General features: G+C 51.8%; 1 protein-coding gene across 7 annotated transcripts in view; it reads left to right on the top strand.

Annotated features, from left to right (window-relative positions):
- TCF3 (transcription factor 3) overlaps positions 1-22,785 on the top strand; it is a 141,675-nt gene extending 118,890 nt beyond the window's left edge. For 2 of the 7 annotated variants that reach the window (XM_074978467.1, XM_074978464.1), the window contains exons 14-20: positions 97-170; positions 1,874-2,077; positions 3,686-3,809; positions 5,230-5,377; positions 10,616-10,842; positions 11,366-11,510; positions 12,865-22,785. In XM_074978467.1, coding sequence (XP_074834568.1) covers positions 97-170; positions 1,874-2,077; positions 3,686-3,809; positions 5,230-5,377; positions 10,616-10,842; positions 11,366-11,508 — 920 coding nt within the window. In that variant the 3' untranslated portion in view covers positions 11,509-11,510; positions 12,865-22,785. Of the gene's footprint in view, positions 1-96; positions 171-1,873; positions 2,078-3,685; positions 3,810-5,229; positions 5,393-6,395; positions 6,635-10,615; positions 10,843-11,365; positions 11,511-12,864 lie in introns of all 7 variants that reach the window. The other 5 variants (XM_074978466.1, XM_074978463.1, XM_074978462.1 and 2 more) reach the window with 3 other exon arrangements.
- Positions 22,786-23,217: the final 432 nt, after the last annotated feature.

The following is a 23,217-nucleotide window of genomic DNA, read 5'->3' as shown; positions in this document are numbered from 1 at the left end:
CACTGGGAAGCTGTAAACTTTGTGGTGGTCTAGCCCCATCTAGTGTCGCATTTGAAGGCTGCATTTGAAATGTGTCCTACGTGTGGTTTGTTGCAGGCACTTCCCAGTGGCCGCGAGCGGGCGGACAGGGTGCCTTGTCTCCTAGCTATGAAGGGACTCTCCACACGTTAGTAAGTATCACGTTGATGATTTTTACTCAGTTTTGTTCCTGTTCCTGCTCCCATTCCTCAGTGATCAGTGGCAGTTAATGAAACGTGGCCGGGGAGGACAGAAGGGAGAACAATGGAATCCCACCCCATGGTACCCATTGTCTTTCTGAGCAGGGTTCCACCACTGGATTACCTATCAGATCAGGCCGGAGGGACCGCTGTGCATTGATGTGCTTGTAACTCAAAGCTTCTTTCCAGTGCTAAACCTAAGCTCTAGGGCATTGCCAAAGCACATTGCACAGCCTCGTGTCCTGTGTGACATCAGTCAGAACCAGGTGCTTAAGAGTGAGGTGCAAAAAACACACCCTGACCATTTGTCATAGCCCATGCCAGCTGGAAGGGTTTCTCCCCGACTTCCAGGAGCTAACAGGTGTGTGTGAGAGTGTACAGCAGTAGCAGGGTCAACTCACAGCCCTGGCACCTCCTGCTGGTTAGACTGGGAATTAACTTAATCTGCCGAGTCAGCATCTTGCCCATTGCTGCTCTGCTCTCCGGCTCTGTACGTACATCACTCCCTGGATGGACCACAGCATCCTTTCCCAGACACTGCCCTCTGGCAGTTCCCACCACTCCATTCTCACCCCCTTCGCGGAGCGTCAGCAGTTCTCGCTTGATACACCTGCCCCGGTGTCCAAGTTCTAGCCCCAACCTCAGGGGCAAGCTGCAGCCTGAATAGGCCACACTTCTGTATGGCCAGGTGCATATTAGGTGGAGGGCGGGGGAACTCCAGGCTGCCCACTGCTCTGGGTTCTGACCCAGAGACCTTCTGGCAGCAGCTGTGTCCTGCCCTCCTTCACTGTTCCTGAACAGCTTTCTGGGCCCCTTCCCTGTGACCCTTGTACCTTCTCAGCCATTGTCCCCAGGCTGGCACCTCCCTCTTCCTGCTCCCCTGAGCTGGCCCAGCACTGCTCCACCCAGGGAACCAGTCCTTCCCCTTCATTGGTCAGGGCCCAATTGTCCTCTGCTGAGCAGCTTCTTATCTCAGAGCTGCCCAGGAGCCTCTCTCCAATTGGAAGAGAACGCAGTCAAGTAGCACTTTAAAGACTAGCAAAATAGTTTATTAGGTGAGCTTTCATGGAACAGACCCACTTCTGACTATGGTCTGAAGAAGTGGGTCTGTCCCACGAAAGCTCACCTAATAAACGATTTTGCTAGTCTTTAGAGTGCTACTTGACTGCTTTTTGTTTTGATAGTGTATAGACTAGCACGGCTTCCTCTCTGTTACTATCCAATTGGAAGGTGTTTGTACAGGCTGCCTCCAGCCTGCTTTAACCCTTTACTTGCCGGAGTGGGGACAGCCGCCCCAACAGCATCATTGATAGGTTTTTTTATTCTTTTCAATACGTCTCTGGGTGTTCTTTTATTCATAGAGTTGTCTGAGCTTTCCTCAAATCCCTCCATATACTGTGGCAGGGAGTTCCACAGGTGCATCACACTCTTCAAAGTTAAGGCCCCCACATCCTGCTTGTTGGGAGAGTTTGCTCTCAGGGAAGGTGACAGGAGGTAGGTGCCCTTCTGTTGGTGCCTTGCAGGGGTTGCCTCTGTCACTGCAGCTAGTAGTTCTGTTGACGCACAGATGCTATGGCTGAATGCTGGGCAGGCAATGCTTTTACACGTTAACAGAGTCTATAATTTCTCCACCCCTTTACCCCCAACTCACAAAGCAAAACAAAATGGAAGACCGGTTGGATGAGGCCATTCATGTGCTGCGGAATCACGCGGTGGGCCAGACGGCCGCCATGCCGGCCAACCACGGAGACATGCACAGCTTACTGGGATCGGCCCCTGGTCACAGCGCCTCAGTGGGTGGGCTCAGCCAGGCCTTCCCCTCTTCAGTGATGCCTCTCGGGAACAGGCATTCGAGTCTGGTGAGTTGGGACGCGGGTGGGGAAGGTTTCAGTAGTGCTTGGCCGCCAGGGCCTTGTGTTGGGTGTTGTACAAACGTGTAGCCCAGCAATGGTTCCTGTCAAAGAGCTTACGTTCCCAGGCAGATTGCCCTGTCTTGATGAGCACCACTGGGGGCATGTTCTTAGTATGGCTCAGTTCAGTTTAGCTTTAATCCTGTTGCCAATCAGCTAAAGCTAAACTGAAATAAGCAACAGACCAAAACTGGACAAAGTGCATTTGTTCAGGGGTTTGGATGAGCTTCAGCATCTGCCTCGAGTTGCACCAGTGCAGCCCTCCGTGTAGACAAGCTCTGAAAGCAGGACTCAGACCATGGCTAGAGCCCGAGGAGCTCAGTTTATCCTGGAAATCATACTGGCCAGCATGAAAAGAGGAGGGCATGCTGTTCCCTACTGAAGTACCCTTAGGTAAAAGCTTGACTGCGGGGGGCCTCCCATAAAGCAGCCCTTCTCAGAATAATCCCTCCAACAGTGGACCCTGAAACCAAGGGGTTTTCTCACAGTTGAGAGCACTAAGAGGGTTTCCTTGCTGAGCAACTTTTCTTGTCTAGTGAATAATTAACCACAGAAGAAGAGCATGGCCCTGTGTCCTCTCAGCACAGAGTGCCTGCCCTGGAATAGCTGCAGGAGGTTCTCAGCCTGTACAGTGCAGGGCTGTGAGGCTTGATCCATGGGGATGCCCTCTGGGCCAAGAGCCTGTGACTTGAAAGGGCTCTGCCCGCTTGTGGGGAGACGGATCAGGAGCTTCCCACCCGTGTGTGAGCATGAGGAGGTGCTGTGACTTGAGGGCACTGGCGCCGGGGGTGGGGCAGGTCGTATCACGCTTCCTAGATGCTCTTCACACACACATGTGGCTCTACTCAATAAATATAAGGTGCTTGAAGGGTCCCGGCCTCCACTCTGACAACCTTTGGTTATAAGCTCCTGTGCGCAAGGTCTGGGTTTCTCACCGTCCCTGGGCCTGGCAGGGGGCTATCGGCACTGCTGGGATACCAGTAATAACAAGATTGACATCCAGGCTTTCGGAGAGCGCCTGGTTTGTTTCCTGTCGCACTCTCTGGCCAAGGTTCCTACTCTGAGGGGTTTGGTGGCTGGTGGGGTAGCCCCTTGGAGATGGCAGCAAGAGTCACAGACATTTGAGATGGGAGAGATCTGCTGAGGTCTTGTCCCCTGCAGCCTGTTTTCCGAGGCGCACACTCACCTCGTGGCCCCAGCCTCAGGGGACTCCTTTGGAAGGCGACACAGGCGTAGTTCTTGCTGTTGGAGATGCTTCCTGTGATCTGGTCTGGTCTGTGTTATCTGCAGCATGAGCAGGACATGCTGCTTTCCACAGAGACCAGCTGTCCTCAGAGAGGAGCTGGTATGGACAAAGCTACTTGTCTCGGGGTGAGCTGGAGGATGCCTGGCTCAGACTGGCTGTCGCTGGGGGTGGAGAAAGGGAACGTATGGGTGAGGTGTTGGTGCAGACCCTGGCACCTCCTGGCTCTGAAGCAGAGATGCTGTTTGACCAGCGCTTGGGGTAACCTGGCCATCTAGTTTGCCCTTCAAGGCTGCTCTGTTTCTCCTGTGTAGGTAGGAGGGAGTCACCCTGAAGATGGACTGTCCAGCAATGCCAGCATGCTCCACAACCACGTTACGCTTCCACCACAGACCAGCTCACTCCCTGACCTCAGCAGGCAGCAAGACACATACAGCGGTAAGGTGGTGCCTCCCCAAAGCCTTGCCCATGTCTGCAGGCTGGGTGACCCTGGCATAAAGGCTTGTCAGAGGCAAGGTGACTTCAAGACCTGTCTTAAAGGAAACACACAAGCCCAGGGGAGAAAACACTGTGCAAGAGAGATTCCCTAGCACATGTGCAGGATAGAAGGGGAGCACATGTTGGGTGTGAGCCAGCTCCATCCTGGAGGCAGGACAGGATGCTCAGTGACTTTTCAGGGTACATTTTTCAAAGGTCTTCAGCTTGCTTTCTGACCCTGCACATGCAGCCTGGTACCAGTGCTCCCTCTGACTTTTTCCATCTGGGGCAGAGTACATTTTATGTGCACCAAGGCATGTGCAGATGTTAACCACCAACAGAAACACAGGTTACTGGCTGTGGACGCTCTGCCAATCAGCTGGACGGCACCTGAATCTCTCCTGAGAAGTGGTGCGAGCCCTCAGCTCACAGGGAACACTTCCTGGTACCTGCAGTCGGTTGCCCAGCTGGGTTCTGTTGCTGGAGGGTATCGGTGCAGGTTGGAAATAAGCTAATGGAAACCTTGCGGTGTGTGTCGGGGGTACGTGGGCAGTGTGAGCTTAGGGGTGTGATTCTTCCCTGCTCACTTACATGTACTTGCACCAACTCTCGTCAAGGTAGTGCCTCCTGCAGATAGCAACGTCACTGCCCTAGTCTGGGCAGAGGCCTGGCTGATTACGCACTTAGGGGTTTCGGTGCTGCTGCTGTGTTTGCTGCTGGAGCTGGACTATTTATGCTTGTGCTAGAACATGGAGGGGGAGTCGGCCCCCCAGGCCGTAGTCAGAGACCTTGGAGAACAAGACCTGCCTGGGCAACACCCCACCCCACGCCAGCCATGCGCCCTCAGTGATGGCTGGAGAACGAGCCTGTGTATTGTGACGGCTGCGTGCCCGGACTGACGTTTGCCGCACAGTTCACCTGCTCCCAATGAGCTCTGTGGAGAAACAGAAACCTGACTTGTGAGGAGGTCCCCATCCCAGCTGGGACGCTCCAGCCCTCCCTGCATCCCAGGCTGAGCAGTTCTGGGCAGTTGCTGGAGTTTGTCTCTCTCTCTCTCTCTCTCTCTCTCTCTCTCTCTCTGTCTCTCAGCTGAGACTGTAAAGGGCAAGGCCCTGCCTGCTCAGCATGGGTTTGCATGTCCACTAGTAGGCACAAACTCCAGCCTCCTTCCCAGGGCTGGCTGCTTTGCGGGGCTGTGTGTGTTGAGACTCTGCAGAATCGAGTGGGATTCTAGAGCCTATTGACAGGTGTCAGAGGAGAGCGAGGGCTCTGGAGCGCAGTGCCACCAGTGCAGCAACGAGCTGCTGCCTGGCCTGTTTCCCCCACCTCCCCAGGCCGTATCTTTCTCCAACAGCCACGCGTTGCTTTGATTCCATTGCAGGCTTGACGGGAGGGCTGAGCAGAGCCAGTGTCTCCTCGGGAACCAGTGAAATCAAGCGGGAAGAGAAGGAGGATGAGGAGAACACGTCTTTGGCCGAGAACTCGGAGGAGGAGAAGAAGGAAATGAAGCCGTCGCGGAACAGAACCAGGTGCTCTTTGAACAGGTCTCTCCATTTATTCTGTTATGGGATGAGAGATTGGGGGAGGGGAGGGTGGGGCTGAGTGCATATCCTCTTGGCCCTCCTCCCACTGAGAACATGATGAGTGGGCCTGTCATGCATCTTCCTCAGCCCCAACAGGTGCGCTGGTCCACCTTTGCAGGAGTTGCTAGTGAGCAAGGACCAGGCCCAGCCCTAGAGAGCAAAGCAGACAGCGGCTCAGCTGCCTGGGTGTCTTGGATGATAATCCTGGCTTTGCTTACCTAGCTCTGGGCTGTCCTGGGAACAGCTGATTGCTCCTCTGACCTCAGAGACTCATCGTGAGTTTGTCCAGAGGAGGTGGTGGAACTTCTCTCTCTCTTCGCCATGGGTATCTGGACTATATGGATTCTCTCGCGCAGCCAGTTACGTGGGTGTGGCTCAACTGGATCAGAACAGGGGCCCATCTAACCTGTTGTCCTGCCTCCACCATTGGCCAGCTCCACTTGCTTCCAAGAGCTCTGCAGTGGACAGTGGTGTGATGAGCTGCCTGGAAGGGACGTTCCCTCCCCACTTGTCAGTTAATGGCTGGCTCATGCCCTGGAGCCGTCCCCAAAGTTTTATTCCCACCCCCCACCCCCAAACTGTATTGTTAAACCTTGCTCTGCATGCTGACCTCGCCCCTGTAAGCATCCAGTCCTGTTTCTGGCCAGGCTTAGCTCTTTGTGGCAGGGAATCCTGGGAGTTAATTGCACTTCTCTGTTCTGTTCCTTTGATCCCTTCCCACGTGTCCGTTCTGAAAGGCATCTCTTTCGGTGTGTCTGCATCTGAGGGGGTCTGTGCTCCAGGGCTGCACAAGCTCTGGCCCTGGGGGGAGGCAGGGGGCAAAGCTCCTCCTAGGTACAGCAAGGTGGTTGTCTCTTATTTGCATATTCCCTGGATGCTGCAACGTGTGCTTGCTTGTGAGTTGACCAGTGCTGAGCGTGCCCATGAGGAATGTCCCTGTCTCATTCTTATTTTAAACCAATAGTCAAGATGAGGATGAGGAGGACGATCTTCTTCCCCCAGAGCAAAAAGCCGAGAGGGAGAAAGAGAGAAGGGTCGCCAATAATGCCCGTGAACGCCTACGGGTCCGTGACATCAACGAGGCCTTTAAAGAGCTCGGACGCATGTGCCAACTCCACCTTAACAGCGAAAAACCGCAGACCAAACTGCTAATCCTACACCAGGCCGTATCAGTCATACTGAACCTGGAGCAACAAGTTAGAGGTCAGTGAGGCTCCCAGAGTGGTGATATTTTACGTATCTGATCGGCACGGGGCTGTCTGTCTGTCTCCCTATGCAGTGGGTCCTGGCACTGTGTCCTCCTGACCGTGCCGTCTTGGGCTCTCAAGGCCTGTGAAGTCTTTTTTTATTATTATTTTTTAGTTTATTTTAATTTTAAATTTTGTCTCTTTTGCATCCCTGCTCTGCTCTTTGGTTTTGTTTGTAAAGCTGCTGCATGTGCTGCATGTTCGTAGGAGTGCACAGGGAGAGCTGCCCTCTCTGAGCCTCTCTGAGTGCTGCCCTAACCTCTCTAGAGTGCTGCCCTGGCTTACAGCTGAGAGCTTTCCCTGCCCAGGGCCATAAAGTGAAGGAACAGGAGAGGGCAGCATCTGCCCGGGCTGCTTCCTCCCACAAGCTGCAGTGCCCTGCCTGTCCTTTACCCTTTTTTCACAGCAGCTGTAGGAAGGACACCTGCCCTACTGCTGAAGCAGGGATTTCTGCCCCTCCTCTACAACTGATGCTGTAATAGCCACTTCCCGAGGTCATCGTGCGTGCTAGGCAGTGGGAGAGCTGGGAGGGATTGCAGGCAACATTAGGGGCAGCTGGGCCTGGCGGAGCTGGTGCTCTGAGCTGTGAGCAGAGAGGCAGAGCTGGTGGATGGGCAAGCCTGCCGCATTTGGACATCCTGCGTCTCTGAGCCTGCTGCCTGGGAGCAGCGGGGCTCCTGCGGACAGCCTCTGTCTCTGCCAGTCTAGGAGCTCTCTGAAGTTCTGATCTTACCCTTAGCAGCATCTCCCACCTTGAGAGACTTTAGTGGGGTAACACACTGGTCTGGTTCTAGGCCCTTCTTCCTGCCAGAACAGGGTAGCTCTACCAGCCTGTCTAGTTCAGCACATGCCCACTGCTGGTGCTTCCCCCAGGATGATGTTCCCAGGCTGGCTGGGTCTCTGGGGCTGCATTCAGTCCAGCCAGTGGGGGAGCTGTTGATTCTGTTGGTGTGTGTGTTCTCTGCTCAGTGCAGCAAGGGATTCTGCTGCTTCTTTGTAGCCCTTGCAGTGCATGGTCCCTATTAACATTCACCCTAAGTCCCTGTCCTTGCAAAAGCCTCTGTGGGCAGTTAACCCCTTTCCTCCCTGCAGAGGCTGTGCTCCCATGAACCTCTGGTTGTGCCTGGCTCCTCTCCCCCCTGCTGGCCTCTGCTGCTGCACTGTGACATTTGGAGTCCTTTGTGCCTCTCTTCAGTTTGTAGTTTTTGCTTCCGTAACGTATATTTTTTCCTGTCTCCCTTTCGCCCTTCCTTTTATTTTTTGTTTTGTTCTTTCCAATCTCCTACAGACAGTCCCCAGCCGTGACCTCTCGGTGGTCCCACTCTCTACCTTGTACTTGCTGCTTGCTGACCAAGACAGTGGGTGGGGAGGGTGGGCAGAAGAGAGTTGGCACCATGTTCACTTTGGTCTCCTCATGCTTGTCCTTTTTTAAAGCCTTGCTCAGTGCTGGAAGCCCCCGCCTGCCCTGCCGTGAGCGAGGGCACTGGCCACCTGACGCCTTTTGTTCCCTGGGTTGTGTCTCAGGACAGCGATGCCCCTTCCCCCGAATGCTGTGCACATCCCAGAGCGTTCTGTTCCGAGGAACGCCGTGATGGCACTGGGCCTGAGCTTGTTTCCTCACGCTGACAAGGACAGCAGCAGTAGTTTAGAGACAGTGTTAGGCGATTACCATGGTGAGAGCTGGGCTATGAAACGGCCAAGCAAGGCAGATCCATGTAGTGCATTGGCCTCGTGGTGTCCACGATGGGGTCTCCCTGTGCCATTGGGGACAGACCACCGCTTGGTAGTGCGCTCTGGATGGAGCCCAACAGCACTTCTCTGGCCAGCGGAGCACTTGTGGGTAGAGGCCCCGAGATGGCAGTCAGATGCAGTTCTGTTGATGGCACAACACGGAAGGCTCTGCCTGAGCAGAAGTCCCTGGCGCGAAGGGTGAGGAGGTGGGCACTGGGGCTAGGCCTGTCTGTGAGGGTGCCACTGAGCACCAGGCAGTGCCCGGGATTTCTGCCAAGGGTGAGCCATCTCTGGGGTTGGGGAAAGATGGTAGGGGAAGCTGGCCTCTTTGTGTGGGCTGAGAAACTAGGTGACATCTGTTCTCCAAGACTCTGGCGCTCTCCTAGCAGAGGATTTCCCAACACATGCATGAAGGAGCCAGGTTAGGTGGGAACAACAGGCCACTTCTCTTCAGTCACCAGTGCACAAGACTCTAGTCAGCCAGATCATGTTCCCAGGTGCCCACTCCTCTGAGCATTGCCAGATGCTCTTCTCCTCTGAGCGGGGCAGACAGCAGCAGCAGCAGCAGGTACCTCATGCCCAATGGCAGCTGCTGACAGTCTCATCCCATCCGGTTCTTCTGGGGCCAAAGGCAGCAGCTCAGCACCCGTTGGAGGCCTTGACCCTGGACAGTCTTCAGGCAGCTTTTCTTTCCTGTGAGAATTTTGCTCTGGGGGAGAAGGTCGTCCCTGCACCAAAGTGGGGAGGCGGAGGGGAAAGGTGCTGCGGGTTGAGCCAAGCTCTTCAGGTGTTGCCAGCAAATCTCTGCATTGCAGGCCACCCCCAAGGCCAAGACCTGCCCTAGCAGGATGCATCCAGAGTAGCAGAAACACAGCTTCCTTGCTTGGCTTGCAAGGGAAGAGGACTCTGAGAGCCCATGGCCCTGATTTTAAAGTTCTCAGTCAGTCCCATCTCCAGTACTAATTTGGGCCATGCCAAGTGAGTTGCTGAGCCCACACTGGAGTATTGGGGCTGTGGGTGGAGGGTCAGCTCTCATAGCCCATTGAATTCCAGTGGGATGTGTGTGCGCGCAACTCCCTGAATCTTGCTTTTGGTTGTGGGCTTGGATTGGCAGGTTCCCCAACCTTCTCAGCCCTTTTTTTCTGGAAATTCTCAAGTCTCATTGGCTCTTTCCAAACCATGCCCACACCTGCTGGGGCTGGTGTTCACTGGATCTGAAGTGTGGAAGCTAGCTGGATTAGCGAGACTTTCTGGAAGTCCAGCTCCACTGCCCTCATGGAGTTGAAACAGCAGGGAGGTACATGCTGCCTCTGATCCATTCCTAGCCCAGCCTGGCAAGCTGTCTGCTTGGTGGCTTTTGAAATGGAGAATAAATCTCATGCAACACAGCCTTAAATTCTGAAATTTCCAAGCTGTTTGCCTCATTCAGTGGCTGGAGCACAGGGCTATAAACCAGAAGTTCTGGGTTCACTTGAACAGAACCCAAAAGCCTGCTGTGAGGCCTTGGCAAGCTGCTTCCTTTGTGCCTCTGTTTCCCCACTGTAAAATGGGCATCGGACCATTCAACTATCAGGGCTGTGATATCTGGTTGGAAATTTTTCTGTCAAAACTGAGAGATCCTGTGGCACCAAACTGTTAGTCTCTAAGGTACCACAGGACTTCTCATTGTTTTTGCAAATACAGAATAACAAGGCTACTACCCCTCTGATTCTATCAGAACTGCTGATGATAGCCGACCGAGTTTCCAGCTAGACTAAACTTTTCACATAGGTGGTGCTACCGACGGAAAACTGAAAACCAAAAGCTTTTCACAAACAGTCAGTTTCCCCTGAGCCCCATGTTCTGACAGGATCAGATGACGCGGCTGTGGCAAGGGCAGTAATATGAAGGCGATAAGGCAATGTAGTCTTGTTCCTCCCAGCTGCCTGCTCTGTCTCCACCTTTCACTGCCCCCACCCTCTCACTGGCATGCTGGGTGACCTCCTGCTGGCAGCACCTTAGCTTGGCTCTGAGATACAGAACCCAAAAGCCACCTGGGTTTCTTCCAAAATTGAGGGAGTTTTTCTCCGCTGCCAATTGGCTTCTGCAGTGTGAGGTTGGCTGCGCTTTTTGCGATGGACGCTAGTGGCACTATCAGCACAGCAACTGAGTCACCCCTTGTCGGTTACACCCTCCCTGACTAATCCCTGTGGTGCTGTGAACCCAGCAGTACAGACGAGGCCCTGTCACTGGAGGACAAAGATCTGAGGGACCGGGAGAGGAGAATGGCCAATAACGCCAGGGAAAGGGTGCGTGTACGGGACATTAACGAGGCGTTTAAAGAGCTGGGACGCATGTGTCAGATGCACTTAAAAACGGACAAAGCACAGACCAAACTGATCATCCTACAGCAAGCGGTGCAGGTCATTCTGGGCTTGGAGCAGCAAGTACGAGGTATGGTAACCGGTGACAGGTGCATGTTGGTGCCTTTCTCTTCCCACCCGTTTCTGTGTGCCTGGCTCCAGAGATGTATTTATAACTGATGCTTTTGTTGCAAGGTCGAACGTTTGCAATTCCAGTGATGAGCTGCAGTTGAAAGCACTTAGGTTGATTTCCAAGGCCTCATCTCTGGGATTTGAACACATAATAGATGGAAGTTGGGCATCCAGCATCTACATGGTGGCTTAGATTCTTCAGCTCACCAACTCTCACTGCACAGGCTTTTTTTTAAAACCATTGCGTATTAAATTGGCCCAATAGTCCTGCAGGGAAAGAAGTGTTGCTCTGGGAGATGGCCCAGTGTGGGAACTGTAGCTGTTCCTTGGAGCGGAAGGGTTATGAAAGCCTTGCACTGGGGTTACATCTTTGTGTGTTCCTGTGCTTCTGTCTTGGGGCTCTGGGCTTTTTCTTTCAGATGCTCCGTGTTGCTGTGACACACATTGAGTCCCCCCTCCCTCCCTTGCTCTTTTTGGCATAGAGCGCAATCTGAACCCTAAAGCAGCCTGCCTGAAGCGTCGGGAAGAGGAAAAAGTGTCAGGAGTGGTAGGAGATCCTCAGATGACACTTTCAGCTTCACACCCTGGTCTAGGAGATGGTCACAATCCAGTTGGACACATGTGAAGGTATTGTCCTCTGCCCGTTGGGTCCCTGCACTCAGCACTGTGTGCAACTCTTTGACATCTGGGTCAGGCTGGCGTGTGTCATTACATTTAACAGCTGGCTTTCATCATGCCATGAAAGTCTCAGCAACCAATGGAGTGAACAAAAATGGATAATTCTGACCCTAAAGAGGTAGCCCTTTAATCTTCTCTGTCGCCATGAGCTAGGGGTTGGAGCTTCTGGGTGAAAACACTACAGTGTAAGCTAGAGAGCTTCTTTAAAGTGTCTTTATAAATGCAGCCCACCTGGAGACATTTAATTCTGTCAGTTACTGGCTAGTGTATTCTCTCCCTTATGCCACTAGGAACACCCATAATAGTCTATTGTGTTCTGCTCATGTGCACAGAGCATCCATGTACAGATGGGCTCTCCTTGTGTCAGGAAACTGAAGCCTTGTTACAGCCACATGTATTTCAAGGCCCATGCTCTGCAAGGCACATCGTAGTGACTGTGATGAGCAAGACAGGATACTTTCAGGCTGTCAGATAGGCCTACAATATTGTGGCCCTGGGTGCTTTATTCTGTCCTCCCTTTGAACCCCTCCTCTCGCACCTGCTAACAGAAATCTGTGGTGCCTTTGCCACACTTGGTGTTTGAGTCCCAGTACCCTCCTGCATGTGCAGGTCATGGAGGGGATTCCACATTTAAAATCTGCTAGCTGTGGGGGTTGGTTGGGGGGGATTTAAAAATAAACCCATTTCCTACCCTCAGTGAGTGCTCCAAGCTTCATGCAACAAGCTACCACTGATGATGTAGTAAAGCCATGTAGCACCAGGTGCCCTCCGTGCTGACATTGCAGGCGTGTGCAGGCCCTGGAGAGCATGGCAGAAGCCTGGCAGTTGCTGGCCTAGTACTTTTAGGAGGGGAGTGGACAGTGCCATTCACAACCCCAAGTCTCGCTCAGGGGCTGGGCTCCCACAGCCACAGACAAATCTCAGTGCTTGTTCTTGACTGTAACATGAGAGCATTCATCAGTGTTCCCTAGCTGGCCCCCTCCTGGCTGTCACCCTACTGCTGTGCCTAGGTGTGGAAATAGGGCAAATGGAATGGGACAACTCCTGTGCCTAATTGTTCTGTAGCGTGCTGTTGGCAGCGTGGCTGTAGCTGTGTTGGTTCCAGGACATTAGAGAGACCAGCTGAGTGAGAAATTGGTCCAATAAAAGATGCTACCTCCCCTGCTTTGTCTCCCTGATAAGCTCTTTTCACATGTTAACTGCACCTGGGCCAAGCATGAACTTGACGTTTCCACGCGTAAGGAACCTGGTATTATTCTCACTTGGTTTCCCTCTTTCTTGTTTTGTTTCTCTTTATTCGTAGATCTCTTTGTTTCCTGGGATACAGAGGCAGGTAGGAAGTAGACCTTCAGCGTGACCTGCAGCCGTCTTGAACCATGAACTTTAGTACTGCTAATACTGACACACGAGAAAGGAGCCTGGCATGCTTTAAGGGGTGTTCAAAAGAAACAAACACTTGGTCAAAAACAAAACAAAAAAATTGCCTTAAGTATAAAGTATGGAACCGTCAATACATATCACTCAGTTAACGGGGGAGCATCATGTTCTCTTGGCTTGTTCTCAAGCAGCCAGCAGCAAAATTGTGCCTAAGCTTAAGATTTCTTCTTTTATTTTTTTTTTTAAAGAACATTAGTTATGAGATTTTTTAGGTAGAACAAAATAGCAATGCCTTTTGGTTTTTTTAGCTTCTTTTGCATATGTTTTGTAAGCAACAAAAAAATTTTGTATAAAAAAAGTCTTGTACCCCACGCTTTTCTGCTGCTGTTTCTATAGTTGATGTTGCATCTTTAGGATCAACCAGAATATTAAAATTGTATTAAAGACTGGATATGAAAGAGAAATTCTCCAGTTGGGCTCTGAAAGCCACTAAATGCGAATGTAGCCATGGTGGAATGCTGTTCCTAGCATGGCTTGTACCTTCCATTGTAAAAACTCGTGCTGAGTTCGTCGTCTCGGCTTTGGCCACTTCTCAGTTGGGTAAAGGGAGTCCAATGACAAAACAAGCTCCAGCAGCCAACTTCAGTGGTTCTCTGGTTTCTCCCAGCCTCAGTAAGAAGGACCCACCTTGGGGAGGGTCTCACCATTAGATGCTTTTTATTCCCAGGGGTCTGCAGAAATTTGGGAAGCGAGGGTGAGAAGACAAATGGCAGAGTACAGCCATCTCCTGTAGCCTCACTGCTAAAGTAGAGTGTGTGGCCTGGATGATGGAATGAGCTGCTTGTAGAGAGGGAATGGACCCAGGAGGAAATGAAGATGGGATGTTGTGGAAGTTTCATGGTAAGCACAGAAGCAACATGCCACATCCAGGAGAAACTAGGGCTGGGACACTCTTCCCCCATACCTGAGCGACTCGCCTGCCCTCAGAGTCACTTCCATGGGACTTGGGGAGAGAGACATGCTGAACAAAGAGTGGAGACAGAACAAAGGAGGAGAGAGGGGCTGAGAACAGGCAGAACAAAGACCCCAAGGATGCCAGGCAAAGAGAACAAAGAACTGAGTGGGGCAAAAAATAAAGTGCAGCATGGTATTGGCCATGACCAGCAAATCAAGCTCAGCTTCGGTTCTGGGCAGAGAATGGAGGGAGCTGGAGCACTGGAGTGTGTGAATCCCTCACTGCAATCACAGGCCAGCAGCACCAGGCAGCAAGAAGCTGGAATTCTCCAGCCTGGCTAGACAGACTCTCTCTGCAGAGAGGCAGCTCCTGTCACTTTGTGTTTGGAACTGACAAGTCAAGAGTCACCGCCAATGGCAGCAGGGTTATTTCTGCCCTTCCTCTTCCCCTTTTAATCTGGGTCCAAACCAGCAGCTGGCTTAGCTCCAAAGCACCCTTGAAGCCTCTTTCTCCGCAACTGGCTCTTTTGTCTGCATCTTCATGACAGGCCCCATCTGGACCAAGCCGCTTCCCTGGGGTGTGGATTTAGCCTTTGGAGGCTAAGGGAGAAGCTCCTTTTCCAGACTGATTACAGGAAAGTGCCCAGGTTTCCCCACTCCTAGCAAAACCTTCGTGGCAGCTCATGATGCTGCCCAGCATCCAGAAACAGCCACTGCCCCTTGAAAGGAGCTACAGCATCTTTACTGCCCCTTCGAGGACATGCCAGTTTTCGAGTCACATGGGAAAGCGAGCTGCTTGTTCAGTGTACCTGGACCCTTCCATGCAAATGAGGAGCCCCACTGTATTTTGGGAAGCTCAACAAAGTGTCGGCAGGTCTGGGCTCGACAGAGCAGAACTGGCCCAGAGGTGATGGGGCTGAGCTGGGCTGGAATGACGGTGGCTCCACATGCTTCAAATTTGTGACACCTCTAACCCCAAGAAGTGGTAAATTGTTCCTGTGTTTATCCCTCCAAAAGCAGGTCTCAAATTTTTCATGAGCAACCACCCACCCAGCTCTCCCAGCAGCCTGGACTGGCTCAGCTCCATCTGGACTAGTGCCTGGAGGCGGGAAGGAGGTGTTTAAACCTGCTTGTTGCTGCAGCCTGGCTCCCTGCCCAAGGTGGCCCCGTAGGGGCCTCTGGCCATGACTTTCCAGCTGCAGGGCTGGGCGGAGCAGGTGGCTGGCTGCTGAGGTAGGAGGGTGGTGTGTCAGTTAATCACTCTGCTTTCTGTGAGGCGTTGGGACAGGAGCTATCAAGGCAGGCACCAGACTGTTTCAGCAGTTCCTTTCCCTTCCTCTTGTCTGTGCTAATGCTGTGCACCTGGGCCTTTGGGGAAAGTGCTTGACTACTCTGCAGTTAGTCTACATGTCCCCTCTGCCAGGAGGAGGGGAGTTGGTGGGTGGGAATGGGTATCTTGGCCCAGCGTCATCACCATGAGCATTGGCTGGCTTTTCTATGTGCTGATACCTGCACTGGCCCTGTGCTCTAGCATGGATCACTGTATCATGTCATCCCTCACCCCCAAGGGCTAGGGGGAGCACACATCACCTTTTGAAAGCCAAGTGTGTGGTCTCCAGAACTCCGTCTCCTTCTGTGGTGCTGCCCAGAGTTAAATTCTGGAGCCATTTACAAATTTGGAAGTAGGCCAGGCTGATGTCTCCCTGCCCATCCCTTTGCATTGAGCATCCAGAGCCTTTGACCCCACCCCCTTCTAGATCCTCCACAAACGTGGTGCTCCTTAGAGAGTGGAGCTGTCCGATGGCTGCAACCCTGCTGGCACATCCCAGAGCTGCAGTGTTCTCTGCAGGCTCTAGGCTCGCTCCATGCTCAGTCGCTTGGCTCATGGCCCTTGCAGTGCTGGTTTGTGGCTGCTGCTAGCATGCATGGATGGGGTTAAAATAGGAAACACAACTAGCAAGGTAAGCCTGTTTCAGTCTAAGTACTAGTTAAACAGCTCTTCCTGCCCTGGGACCTTCTGCCCACCCCAGTGGAGAGAGAAAAATGTGAAGGTGCCATAGGAGTGAATCTTGGGTATGTCACTCTCATTGCTTTTGGGGATGGAGGGAGCAGTAGGTCAGTGTCCAGTGTCTGACTCTGCTCCTTGAATCGCTCGGAAGGGGCTGCACTGCCCATGCAGTATTTCTGTAGTGCCTGCCTCAAAATCTGTGCCACTTGCTGAATCCTTCCAGTGTTGCTGAGGGAAGTAGGCTCTGTCCAAGATGGGGCTACAGGGGTGCAGCCAACCCCTGCCTTCCTTGGGGACGTTGCCGCTCCCCTCCCCAGAAAGCAGGGGTGATGTGGGAGCAGCTTCCTCTCCCAAGCCACATCTGGAATGCTGGACACCTCTGCTCAGCCAGGGCGAAGGCTTTAATTCTATTTAGAAAACAAATTGAGCTGGGTTAGCCCAGTGCTGTCTAAGCCTAATGTTAGCAAAACCTGGTTCTGCCACGGTGTGCTGGCCAGCACTTAGCCCTCTGTGAGCTTTGTTCACTCACCTGCAAAACTGTGATTTTTGCCTTGTTATCCACCTTAGGGAATCTTGCTGCAGTAGGGAAAAGAAATGGCTGGTCTTCCATTCTCAACAGGAAACTTCCCCTCTTCACCGTAACTGAGATTTTTCATTTGGGGGGGGTGGGTCTTTTTTGAGATGTGAGGTTGGAAAATGTTTATTTTTTGCAGGAAACTTTAAAACAAAATTTCCCCCAACCAGAAACCCAAAGTTTCAAAAGTGCTTTAGCTTTTTATTTTATTTTTTTAAATGGGGTTTTCAGTTTTCAAAAATCCCTGAAAATTTCAGCCAAACTGAGAATTTTCTGTAAAAATTTCCTTTTTGGTTAAAAGTGTTGACCTCCTGCCATCCAGTTTTTTTTATGTACAACACTGTGTTCAGCCAAAGGGGAGATCTCACCAGGTCTTCCTAGCTGCCCGTGAATTGTTCAGCACAGCTTGTATTTGCCAGCTGTCAAGAAGGCATAGGCACGTCTTCATTCCTGCTCACAGATGAGAAGTGATTAAAGCCCCCAGACTCCTTTGCTGGTGTGAACCTCCATATGTAACGGGGCTGACACCCCAGCTGGGCTTCAGAGGGTGTAACACTGGGTGAAGAGCTGGCAGCTGGTCTTTGCAGTGTGTGTGCTTTAAAATAAGAAAAGTTATCCACTACATCCAGAGTTTTGTAAAGGATCCTTGTTTGGCTCCACTTTAGTCCTTGTCCTGGTGAGAGCAGTTTGTGAGCCCCCCATTATGACTAGAAACAACCCTGCCAGTGGCTGTCAGTGTCCATGGAGCGGCATTGGGTGTCTGTGGGTAGCAGGGAGTTTGCAAAGTGAGAATACATGGCTGGTGCATGCACACCCTGTCTGTTTGCCTGGTGCTTTCCCGTGCTCATTTTTAAGCCTCATCTGTGTGAAGGAGAGCAAAGTGTGACACTCAGAGAAACGTGGACTGTCATTAGATGGTCTCTGGCTTTTGAAGGCTCCTTAAGGGGGTGGGCAAAACATAGCCTCAGATTTAGGTTTTGTAGATAAATTCCTACAAGATATGGAAGGCCCGTCAATGTTCCCCATGGATTTTTTTTTCCTCTAAATGGCCCAGAAAGATGTTTGATGTTCCCCTGCAGGGTTCCCTGCTTGTCCACACTCTCTGCGCGGGTGCAGGAACACAACAGATGGGCTGTTGTCCAGACAAAGAGCAAAGCATGCCTGCTGGGAAAAGTTAGTTCAGTTTCTGGCACATTCAGCTTTACTCATCAGAGCTGGGGGTTGCAACAGAGCCAGAGGAAGCTTGTTCTTGGAGAATGAGCTTAACCCTCCCAGTGTCCCAATGAGGCCCAGCTAGCAGAGTGCCAGGAGCCTCTCCAGAGCATTGTGGTGCACAGTGGGAGGAAATACAAGCGTACTGTTGGCAAAATACGCTCTTCATTCCATTACTTGTGAGCTGGCTTTTTAGTGATCTCCCTTGATCAGGGGGAATCCCAGGAGCTCACTGTCTGGTGCTTCTGAGCACTTGCAGCCAGCAAGTGAAGCAGCCACGTCTGCATTCAGGCAGCCCTGTGCTTGCAGGGGGAAATTATCTTTGGCCCTTCCACTAGCTTCATCTCCATGATCCTGCCTGGTTCCATGTCTCTCCCTACCCCGCTGCCTCTCCCGTCTGTGCTCCTGGCCCTGCGGAAAACATTACCCATTTTGCATAGTAAAAAAGCAAATCCAGTCTCTTTTTTCCTCTCCTTCCTCAGTCCTGTGCCTCCTTTCCTCTGCATGATGTCCACAGAACTGCACAGATTGTCCGTTCCATTGTTGTCTGGTATAAAACGCCCATTGACTTCATCCATCAGCATCAGGGAGATGGGGAAGCTTTTGTCTTTAGCATTGAGATACCTCCAGCAGCTGCTGGGATGTAGAGGGAAAGGATTGAACGAAGTTGGCGTGTTCTGAGGTGAGTGCTTGCTTTGGCATTAGTGCATTGAGAGGGAGAGTGCTGAAATGAGTTAAAGCTTCTAAGAGCAAGTGGGCTGCACAAGGAGACAAGAGCTTCTGGTCCTGCAGCTGGATGTTGGCCTAGGTTGAGTACATGCTAGTTTTGTGCCTTCTGTCCTTTGAAAGTTTTTCACTCTAGGACTCGGTTTGTTAGATGGATTCACTGGGTTTTTATCTGCTAGTAGGTGAGCTCTGACCCAGATAGACTGAGGAACAAGTTACTGGGCTCCTGTGGAAAGGTCGCAATGGTGTCTCTTAGCTGGCTTGATGGGTGCATGAAGCTAGACATGTCTTGAACACCACAAAGGTATCTTTTTCTTGTGGCGCTGACTGAGGGCAGCTGCCTGCAGAGTTTTCTTAGTGTTCGTTGGTTGCAGGGCTGAGACTCAGTTGGGGCAGGAACTTTTGGCTCAGGTTGGGGGCTTAAGAAAGGGGGTTGGGGCATTTTATCTGGTGTGGTCCTGTCCGAGACGCTGAGCTTTAGGGGAGGCTGGAGCACAGACAAAACCCCCCACCCAGCTTCTCCTCCCCCTCCACCTGCTTTGCCCAGGGACCCGTAGGAGTATTACAGTAGCATCCAGCATGTCGCTCCCACATACCTGTAAATCAGCTGTACTTGGGGAGGTGGCCAGGCACTGATGAGGTGTTGGGAATGTGGATCACCAGCACTGAGATGTGAATGCTTGTTTCTTGATCTCCCTTCACATGTCCCTCACATTGCTGCAGATGGAACCAAGCTTGGAGGGTCTGATGTTGCATGCACCCTCTAAAGACTCATCTGACCCCTGCTCATAACCCCAGTGTCCCTGATGATGATATCCCGGGGCAAAATTCAGCAGAGAGCAGCCATTAGACATTAAAGGAACTGTCTCATTTTAATTCAGGTTAGACTGATTTTGCTAGTGTCTCTTGGAACCAAGTTCAAGTGCATATCCGCTCTCTACATCACTCCGCTTGTGCTGTGATGCTCCGAGGGGGTTGTTGGCAATGGGGGTTGAACCTGGGACCTCAAAGCACAAGCTCCTGCTCTGTCAGCCACAGCTGTACAAGGCTCATCCACCTCTGTGTGCTGCAGCTACCCACAGCGGGGCCAGAGCTCCCTGCAGGGGGTGAATGATACAGCCTGTTCTGCATGTGAGCCAGTGGCTGCTGGGAGAGCCTTCCCACACCATGCTCACGTCCACTGGTGGTGGTGCAGGGTGAAGGAGTCCTGCGGTCTAGCTGTGTTCTGCCTTGGCTCGGAGCCCAGTGTCCCGTAGCAGCTCAGCATTTCCTTTTAAAAAGGAGAACACTTCTGTTTTCCCCAGAATGATGTTGGCAGGTTCCGTGGCAGGACCAGCCTGGGGTCCGGGATTGCAGCTTCTGTCCTCCACCCTTCCCCTGGCATCAGGCATTACCTATGCCAGCTCTGAAGCATCCTCCCCAGAGAACCCATTGTATGTACAGGGTCAGGCTCGTGCGGTGGAGCACAGCTGGATCTCAGCTGCTGCTGATGAACATGACCCTATATACTAATGTGCTGCTCACAGCCCCTGGCAGCGGCTTCACACATGAGTCTGGCCCAGGGTCCCGTGTCTGCAGACAGTGGGAATTTTGTCATCGACTTTCAATGTGCATCCGCTGCAGCTCCCTTCTGTCCTGAACCCCCACTCCTGAGCTGGGCCCTGACCGGGAGGGGAAGGAAGGTGGTTCCAGACCCCTTCAACAGGCACTCTGGGTGCTCACCCCCACTTCTGTGGGGCTGCCCGGTGGCCCCTGGAAGGATGTGAGAAATGGCCTGGGGAGCAGAGAACTGAGGGAGGTGCATCAGTTGTGAGCTGCACCATGGCCTGGGAGTTAGTGTGTCATGGGGCAAACCCAGCCTGACCATCCCTGGGGATTGCTAGCTTACAGCCAGTCTCCCAGGCCTTGCAGGTGGTCTGCCCCACTGTAGTCATGTGCAGCCTTCTTTCCTGGGCCCAAACAGCCCTTTGGCTCCCCCTGCAGTGCAACATTTGCTGCACGTTCATCCACAATGCCTGGGTCCCAGCCCAGCTGGGATTCAGAGTCTAAGAAAACTTGGCTCTGAGGTTCTTTCCAGCCCAGCATTTGTGAGTGTGCTGCACTGCACAGTCACTTCTGCGGTGTGCAGCATGTGGGAGAGCAGTGACCCCAAGCAAGGGGTGAGCTGGCAAAGGGTCTCGGCAGGAGCATCTTTCAGCCTGAGTTGGTGGCTGTTTCTGCACAGAAGCCCAGCCATAAAAGCTGAAGTGGAGGAGGCGCCAAGGGCTGCATTTGTCTGGGAGGAGGTTACTTCAGTCTTCCAGCTGGCAGCCAGGCCCCAGTAGCAATGGCCTGCCTGCTGCTATTCTGAGTCTGCCTGGCATCCTGCAGATCGTTGCAGCTGAGACCTTCCTGGGTCTGAGCCCAGCCCTGGTTGAGAGGGGAACTGGGCTTACTGACTGGCTGAACTGTTCTTCGAGGTCTTGCATCCACATGCACATCCCTCCTCTTCTCTTCAGAGCTGCCCTCAGCATCTGCATCTTCTCTCTTCCATTCCTCATCGATTTGCAGCCTGTAGGGATCCCCACCTTTCCAGCCAAGACACAGGCGCTAGTCTCTTGACCAGTCCAGCCTCTAGTAATGGGATAGGCAAGGTCAGGGCTGATCTAGTGCCTAGCAAGGTAGAGCAAAGCCCCTGCAGACTGAACAAGAGAACGGTATAGTGACTAAACAGCTGGCAGGAGCAGGCACTTCAGTCCTTTACCCATCCTGTACGTGAGGCAGCAGTGAAGCCTGCAGAAAAGAACCACTGTTCTTCCTTTAGGGATGGCTCTCTCTGAGCTGGGAACAGAGGGGAAGGGATGCTCAGGAAGGCGTTGAGCTCTGTTCTAAAGTAATAGACACCTGCACAAGACTTAAGAGTTCAAGGCCATTCATGTCTGCTTGAGCATGGTCTGCAATAGAGTCGGGTGTAGCAGCCTCGGGGGGCCACTGTCTCCTTTTGAGGTGGGAAGGGTAGAACGGGGGGAGGCGTATCTCACTGCTGGGCAATGGTTGCTCCAATGACTTCTCTTGCTCATGTCATGCGGCATTTGGGTTCTGTTACCTGGGCTGCTGCCCTCCTCCTGGTGCCAACCAAGTTACATGGCTGACAGCCTCCCAAGTGCTCTAGCAGAGTATGCAGGCCCTCAAGTGGGGTCATGTGATCTTTGTTCCGTGCCAGTGCTTGGTCTCCAGGGATGCTTATCCTCACCAGACATCTTTCCCTTGCCTGTGTTGTGCGTGGTTGATGTGTGAGCCACATGTGGCAGTGGAAATAATTTGGAGCAAGCCAAGGGGTGGGAGGATACTTTGAGGAGCTCTAGCTGCAATTTAACCCTCCTAGATTAATACCCCTGTGGGCTGGGCATCCTCACCTCCTGGGGTCTGCCAGTCTGTTCCTGTGCTTTCAAGCACTTCTTGCCTCTCAGTTCATATTGCTGATTCTGTTCCAGCCAACCATCCATTGTCCTGGTTAGGAAAGAAATACTCCCTCCACCTGTCCTATTTGAGTCAGCCCCAGAGGAGCTGTGGGCAGAGGGACAATTAGTTTCTGTCAGCATGACGAGCGGTTGCCTGGAAGAGAAGGTGTACTTTTGAAGGGGGCATGATACGATGCTTCAGTGCAGGTTGGTCTTCATGTGGCTGGGTCATGAGCGGCATTTCTCCACATCCTGTCCACCAGCATCAACTGAGGTGCCCCATGGGCCCTGCCTGCATTTCAGGGGGTGCTGACATATGCCCCAGGGAATGCTGAGTGGCACTGAGAAGAGTAGGGGGAAAGGGACACAAGAATCAGTCTCCATTTAATGCCAGATCTTTGGATGATGGCCTTTTGAAACCCACTAGCCCATGCAAATCTTGTGTCTTTGGGGAAGGAAGGAGGGGCACGTCAATGTGGGGAATCATTCACCCGTCTGCATCTTAGTGATTCTCTTGGTTGAGGGCAGGGAGAAGAGAGAGACACACCTGGCGAAGCTGGCTAAGGGCAATACTGCCATCAGCTTGCTTTTATTTCATTGCCTGGGGGGAAATTACCCATTTTCTAGAGAAGACTCAAATTAGTTTAGCAAATAAAGTGCTACTTGATTCCCCTTTATAAATATATATATTTTTAGTACTTGGGGGCAGAGCAATTGTAGGGGAAAAGTCTGTGGAAGTTGTTTATTTTTAACCCCTTAGATGTTTGGGTTTTTGTGGGGAGGGGCCTTTTAAAAATTGGTCCTGGCTTTTGATGTTTATGCTGCCTATCTGTAAATCCAGATGTACTTAAGTGGCTGAAAATTCTTGTTCTTAAATCAGATACACATTATAGTTTTGAATTATATATATAGTATATATATATATATATATATATGCCTAACCCAGCAAAAAATAAAGTATTTGGGGGTGGGGAAATGCATTGTTCTTTGAAATGAATCACAATTGGGGGATAAAATTGTGTTTCTGAGTGCCTCAAGATATGAATTGTTTTCATTTTTTTAAAATAATTTTATACAAGTGTCAAAACAGCTGGCTGGATTATTTGGAATTTTTAAATAATCCTAACTTTTTTAAAGTAGATTTTGAGAACTGTCCTGTATATAACAGTAATGTAGCAATAAATGTGACATTTTATAACTATTACTTTTTCCCCATATCTGTCTTTCAGATGTTGTATACCTATGAATGAAAAGTTGTAATAAAGGTTTTACCTTGTACTAAAAAAAAAAAAAAAAAGGCGTTGATTGAGCCCTGTCCCTGTATGGTTTTGTGGCTTGGCCATACAGCTGTTAGGTGGTTTTCAA

The sequence above is a fragment of the Carettochelys insculpta genome, chromosome 27, assembly GCF_033958435.1.
Source record: "Carettochelys insculpta isolate YL-2023 chromosome 27, ASM3395843v1, whole genome shotgun sequence".
Taxonomy (NCBI): Eukaryota; Metazoa; Chordata; order Testudines; family Carettochelyidae; genus Carettochelys; species Carettochelys insculpta.
The sequence above is the reverse complement of the archived record's forward strand: the minus strand, read 5'-3'. Positions and strand labels throughout refer to the sequence as shown.